This window comes from Triticum aestivum, chromosome 7B, assembly GCF_018294505.1.
Source record: "Triticum aestivum cultivar Chinese Spring chromosome 7B, IWGSC CS RefSeq v2.1, whole genome shotgun sequence".
Taxonomy (NCBI): Eukaryota; Viridiplantae; Streptophyta; class Magnoliopsida; order Poales; family Poaceae; genus Triticum; species Triticum aestivum.
This window is the reverse complement of record NC_057813.1, coordinates 439,051,632-439,058,150: the sequence shown is the minus strand read 5'-3', so window position 1 is coordinate 439,058,150 and position 6,519 is coordinate 439,051,632. Positions and strand designations below refer to the sequence as shown.

At 42.2% G+C, this 6,519-nt stretch overlaps 1 protein-coding gene across 1 annotated transcript; it reads left to right on the top strand.

The window, feature by feature from the left end:
• The first annotated feature begins 638 nt into the window (after positions 1-638).
• Positions 639-4,858, top strand: LOC123161263 (OVARIAN TUMOR DOMAIN-containing deubiquitinating enzyme 1). Its single transcript, XM_044579115.1, has 10 exons — positions 639-1,136; positions 3,047-3,130; positions 3,208-3,261; positions 3,364-3,423; positions 3,515-3,598; positions 3,694-3,810; positions 3,906-3,961; positions 4,031-4,086; positions 4,170-4,261; positions 4,499-4,858. Exons 1-10 carry the CDS (start codon positions 705-707, stop codon positions 4,721-4,723), a joined length of 1,260 nt encoding a protein of 419 aa, XP_044435050.1. The 5' UTR covers positions 639-704; the 3' UTR covers positions 4,724-4,858.
• The last annotated feature ends 1,661 nt before the right edge of the window (positions 4,859-6,519 follow it).

The window sequence follows — 6,519 nt, the reverse complement described above, 5'->3', positions numbered from 1 at the left end:
TTGGCATGGTGATGTGAATTCCAAGCCGGCCAGCCGAGGTGATGATGCAACGTGGTTGACATTAGCTTGACGAAGTGACAGTGCAGAGATGTTGTTTTTCAAAAAATGTTCAGATGTCAAAAAATGTTCTGTTTTAATTTTTTTTCACAAGTTAAAAATATGTTCACGTTTCCGAAAAATGTTTGGGAATTTTAAAACATGTTCGTGTCTTTAAAATATTGTTTGGAATTTCAAATTTTCGTTTCATTACCAAATTTTGTTCACAAATAAAAAATAATCTCATTTTTTGAAAAACATTCAAGAATTTCAAAAAATGTTTGTGTTTTGAAAACTTCTCCATGTTTCTTAAAAAAAGTTGAAGTTTTGAAGATGTTCTCTTTTTTTTAAAGCTGATTTTATCTTTTTTCATAAAAAATGGAATCGATGTTCCTTCAAGAAAACGAACGATTTTTTTAGGAAAACCGCTGGTACAGCAAGCGCAAACCGCTACAGTGAATCGGTGCTACAGAACGGACCCCGTTGGTACAGTCCTTTGTAAATGGGCCGGCCCAGCCGTTGGTGCGTTGGGGCTCTGTTGGGACGCTGAGAGCGTCATATAGGGCCTCCCCCCTTGCCACCCTCACAAAATCTCGCGCTGTTTTCCCGTTCACCTACCTTCCCGTCCCCTTGCCCTTTCCGCTTCCCGCCTCCCCCAACCGCATAGAATGGCCGGCTCCGGCGGCTCTCCCGACGCCGACGATCCCAATTGCGGCGGAGATGGGGCTGAGCCCTGCAGCACTCCTCAAGAATCCGACGACCGCTACTCCGCGCCCGCCTCCCCTCTCAGTACTCGCCCGTCCGGTCAGCCCCCGGGGACTTCGGTCGTCGCCAACGAGGGCTCCACCTCGTCCTCTGCCTGGGGATCTGATGACGACGACGAGCCCGCAGACAGATACAAGAACCCGGCCTCCGCTTCCTTCCTCTTGGGACCGTCGAGCAGCACCATGGGAGCGTCATCCTCCTCGTCCTCCTTCTCCTCGGACAGCTGGATCGGCAGCGACCGTACTTGCGGCGGCGCCTCGACCTCCAGCTCTCTGGACGCCTCCAACTACAGGGATCTCTACAGGGATCCACCCTCTGAGTGGATGTATAATCAGGTATTGCAAGAAATCCAATGCGTTCTTGATTTGGGAATTTGCAAGAAACCTAGTACGTTCTCAATTTGGGAATCATTTCTGTGGATGTTTTGACCAAGAAAGATTGATCTTGGACTTGTGTGTTTGAATCTTTGATTATGGTTGCAATTTTAACAGTGCACAGGCTTGGAAAGATTCACGAATGTAGGTTCTTGTAGGTTGTAGGTGTCCATGCTTAGAAAGATTCGTCAATTTCGATTTTCTGCATCGCCTTATACTTGTCTAATACCCTGCAAATATACAACCTACTGTCTCTTAGATAACAAAAAGAAATGTGAGAGTTGAAAGCAAATATTATGCTTTCCCTACTTTCTTGCTAACTCTGTTGGGGATGCCAATGATTTACATGGTCGGTCTTCTGCAAGGCTTGTAAAATCATAGCACTGTTAAAGTCCTATATGATTGCCTCTTTCAGACGTAAGCTGGAAAATAAATTAAAATTTACTCCCTCCATCCCAAATATAATATCGTTTTCCAAGCTATATTGTGGGACGGAGGGAGTAAATCTTGCTTCTGCACCTCATTATATTCCATATTGAAATTTCCAACGAAAAAATTCCATATTGAAATTTGCGTGCTTCTGTGTGTGGAGTTGTGTTATCCATGAAAAGTTTTGGCTTTGCTCGAGCAAACCCATGACTTCTATCTCTGCATCCTTTTTCTTGGAAGTGTACATAGCCCGGGTCGTCTTTAGAGTGTAGCAGTTGTACTAATGCTAAATGGCATTTGTTCATAGTCACTTCTTTTATGAATTTCACATTTAGCAGTCCATGTTATTGGCTTTATATGAATTTTAGCATTATAAATTAGCCAAGTGTAGAAAAATAGAATATTGGCATAGATAGGCAGCAGCAGAAACATGAATAGTCTGCACCTTTTTCTTTTCAAAAAGGGGGCAATTCCCCGGCCCCATGAAAATGTTGTACCTGTGAAGGTTTCTTAGACTCGCTAGCTGAGAATTTTGTTTGTCACAAATCTTGCTAATTTAGATGTCAGATATTTATTATCCAAAAAAATTATACCATATGAATAATATGAATTGTACAACCAATTTCTTTGTTAAATATTACATGTCTTTCCCAGTTATGCAATGGCTACTTATTTTTTGTTGCATTTTTACAAAGCCGATGTTTACAGTCGATTCTTAGGTCACCAGCACGAAATCTGAATCAATAACAGATACTGTTATAAGATAAGCTACTCTACAATGGTTTGCTTACTTTCTTGGTGAACCCTCTTCTATGCTTGAAATACTTAGTGCTCTTGAAGTCCCATATGTTTGGCTCTTTCAGTTTCAGGTATAAGGTGAATTTTTTTGTTGGCTGTATAAAATTCACCATCTTGTAGATGTCTAAACAAAATGTGAGTCCACACCAGATATTATAAGTTCAGCTACGCTTGGTGGTTTCTGTAATTTCTTGCTTAGTCCATTGGGGATGTCAATGGTGCCTCTTCATTTACATGACCAGTCTTCTTTGCTTCAACTTCAAGGCTTGTAAAATCTTAGGGCTGTTAAAGTCCCACATGATCGCCTCTTTCAGGCATAAGGTGGAAAAAAATTAAAAAAATTGTCTTGCTTCTGCACCCCAGTATATTCCATATTGAAATGTGTGTACTTCTATCTGTCGAGTTGTGTGTTATTAATGAATAGTTTCGCTTTGCTCAAACATAAGTTTGTAGCACACCAATATTTACAGTTCTTCGCTTTCTGAAGTTTCCGCTTTTCTTATAGAAGTGTTGGGTCTCCTACAGCCAAGGCCGCAAATGTAAACAGTGACTACAATCCAACTCAGATTGAAACTAGGCATCCTGCAAACTGTACACAATTCTTCTGTAAATAAAACAAAAGTTTACGTTTGTTTTGTTTTCAGATTCTGGAAGCTCCTTTCTGGAGTCACGAGGCATCTGATGCTGTGAAGGCTTCTTGGAGAGACGAGTACGAGGCTTGTGATGATGTAAGGGTTGCTTTTCAAATGCTTAGTTTAATTTACTATGCTTCAACATTCCTTTCTTAACCTCTCTGCACCTTCAGTTTTCTATGGTTTTGCAGACATCACAAAATGGCTGCAAAAAAATTCTTCAAAAGGTTAACTTTAATAGGATATTCTCTGATTTTATCATTGAGGCTAGAGATTTCAATTTGGTAAATAACATTTGTTTTACTAATTGAAATCTTGTTTCGGTGCAGGAACCTTTATCATCTCTACCGCATGAGTTTGAAAATGAAATTATGAAAGATAAGGCAAAAGTAATATGACTTGTGAGCTGTTATATTTCTACTTGATTTGTGTCCTCACTTGTTTGTTATATATTCTCATCTATTGTGTGCGATTCTGCAGAAACTTTCGGCTAATTACTCTGAATATCGGAAAGTACCTGGAGACGGGAGTTGCTTTTACAGATCGTTCATATACTCATACCTGGTACACTAGTATCTTGTTGCTAAATTTCTTCCAGTTCTGCACCTTAAAGTTCTTGGTGCTTGGTGATGCTTACATTTTGTCCTTTGGGTCTGTAGGAGCAGCTTGTGAAAGTATCTCACGAGGAGGAGCTACGTTTACTTGGTGCACTTGAACCTATGTGGGAGAAATTCCAAAGGCTTCATTTGCCTGGTTCATATTCAGATCTCCATGATGTAAGGCTTCCTGCATTGTTTCATCCACCAATTTTTTAGTTTTGAACCGCCAAGTGCACTTAAGTTATATATTAATAATATTGTAATTCGTCCAGGCTTTTGCAGGCTTCATACTGGAATGTATGGAACAAAAACAAAAACTGTCAGTAAGGTGGGTTTGCATTAACATTTTCGCAAGAATAAACTGTGTTGCGTACTTATGTTATAAATTTTGTTGCAGTGGCTATCAAGAGTGGCTTTTCCAGGAGAGTCAAAATGAGCAGAAGTTTGCGAACGGTGAGAATATACAACAATTTTCTTAGTTATCTTGCCAACTTACTCTAATTTTCTGACTCCAACTATTTTTGTTTTGTGTTTAGTACTTTTGTATCTTCGACTTGTGACAGCTATTGAGATATGCACTGAGGTTGAAACTTTTAAGCCATACATAACCGAACCTGATGCAATAGGGGTGAGTATTTCCTTTAGATAGTGCAGTAATCTTCTATGCATAATTGAGTGTCATATGTACATTAGAAGCAAATGGTATTGCCTTTCTTGTCTGCTAGTTATGATCTGTCTGTGTGATGGAACTGCATAGTTGGAGCAAAATTTCATCATAATACTTGTACCAGCAACTGGAACTGTATGTCAAAAAAATGATGTGAAGTCCTCACTGTCAGACGCCTTATGTGTTTTTGAATTGCAGTACTGCCTGGAGGAGGTTCTCTCAGTGAAGAAAGATGCACAACAAGTGAATCTCACTGTGCTCACCAATGTCCTACAGGTGCCACTCCGAGTTGTTAACATTGACGTTTCACTGATTGAGGAGCCTAACATCCACATCATCTACGAGTCACCAGATTCCTCGGTTCCTACTGTGACACTACTGTATAGACCAGGGCATTATGATATCATCTACGAGAAGTCATAGCTGTAGATTGTAGTAACAGATATCATATGACATGTCGCGGGAGAGTTGCTGGCCGCGTTGCGATATACTCTATACATGTAAATAACTCTTGTTGTGTACATCAGCTGCACATATGCACTATTACTGTTTTCCTTCCTTATGTATGTGTGGTGAAAAAATGTTACATCAGCTGCACATATGCACTATTACTGTTTTCCTTCCTTGTATATGTGTGGTGAAAAAATGTTACATCAGCTGCACATATGCATTGGTACTGGTGTACCACTGTTTTTTTCAATATTCTCTAAAAATATCACTAGCAAATGACCTCTTTCGAGAATGCCACTCAGTTCTCTAATATTCCCCAAAAAAACACTTACATTTGTTTTCAACTCATTGTGCTAGTCAACTCTGGACATGGATCCACTATCCATGGGTTGTTTATGGAAGTCTGATCCTTGTAGCAAACTAATTGTGGCGGTAATATGGTGGGTGTTTCTCTCCTCGTGTTGGAGATATCTCATCGGCACTGTTGACCTTGTCTCCTGTGTTGCGTACTAGTGAGGGTGAGCCCATCGCTGTGCCCGAGGCTCCAGTTCTGCAGATTATGCCCGACCTACAAGAGCTATGTCTGTGCCCTGTTTCGCCTTTGTCTGTGGAGCGCGTGGAGGCGTATGTCATGTGAGCAACTGGAGGTGCCTGAGTCAGTGTCAGTGGTTCCTGTGGGCGATGTTGTCGTGCCGGTGGTTTCTGTGGCTGATGATGTTGAAGCGGTCTATATGTTGGCGCCTGACTCTTGGGAGCCCAGCCAGCCGCTCGCCTTTGTGGACCGCGGAGATTCCGACGTTGCGGTCACCCACTCGGAGGTGGCCGTCGGGAAGGTGGTGTCTGTGCGTGACAAGGTCGATGGGATTCTCTTCGAGTTAGAGGTTCAAGCGTTTGGAGGCGGCTTGTCCTGGATCCGGCAAGGTGATTGTGGAGGAGGCTCTCATCAAGAGCAAAAGTAAGAAGAGTGGTGGCGCAGGAAAGGCGTCTGCAGCTGCTTGATGTATGGTCATCAGTCTCTTCAGTTGTCCATATGACCTAACTTGTCTCTGTGGTCTTGGTGGTGCTCGTGGTCTCTGTTAGAATAAATCCGAGCCATACCGTCGATCATCCGAGGACCAAGCAATCACATGAGCACGACACCGAGATTTGTTAACGAGGTTCACCGATATGGCTACATCCCCGGGGCCTAACTATGGGTGCTCCTCCCGATGACACCGCTACAATACCGCACCCGGTCGTCCTGGACACCGGCACATGCCGCCGGCTTCCCCTGCGTTCCAGTGCTATTATGTTGGCATAGGTTACATCGTGTGTCTATTCCCGCTATATATGAGAGGCCTAGGATACAAGTGTCCTATTAGGACACGACTCCAGATCCTATCTAAACACAATACAACCACAAGTCCAACTGTAACCTACCTTGTACACTATATTCGACACAACTCTAACAGTCTCCGGCCGAGGTACTCTCGTTAGGGGTGTCTATGCGATGTAGCTGTGTGGAGGTTGGTGGTCGTTATGTGTTGGATATGATTGTCGGGCTGATTGTGTGCTTATAGGGTTACATGTTATGTCAGTAGTCCTCGTGTGGTAGGTTTGTATCGGTTTTCACTCAATTTTCCATTAATTAACTGGGCAACTCTCTTCTCCGTAATTAATCGACGAGGCAAATCTTTTGCCTCCGTTTCGAAAAAAAATTGTGGCGGTAATTCTGCTTTGTTATCTTGCCGTTTAATCGTTGTTGAAACATATGTCGTAAATATGCTAAA

Bases quoted from the DNA above. Each gene is read 5' to 3' on its own strand.
- LOC123161263 (XM_044579115.1), top strand. From the start codon at position 705: ATGGCCGGCTCCGGCGGCTCTCCCGACGCCGACGATCCCAATTGCGGC. The intron at 3,131-3,207 runs GTAAGGGTTGCT...CTGCACCTTCAG, and splicing joins AGTACGAGGCTTGTGATGAT to TTTTCTATGGTTTTGCAGAC. The intron at 3,599-3,693 runs GTACACTAGTAT...TTGGGTCTGTAG, and splicing joins CGTTCATATACTCATACCTG to GAGCAGCTTGTGAAAGTATC.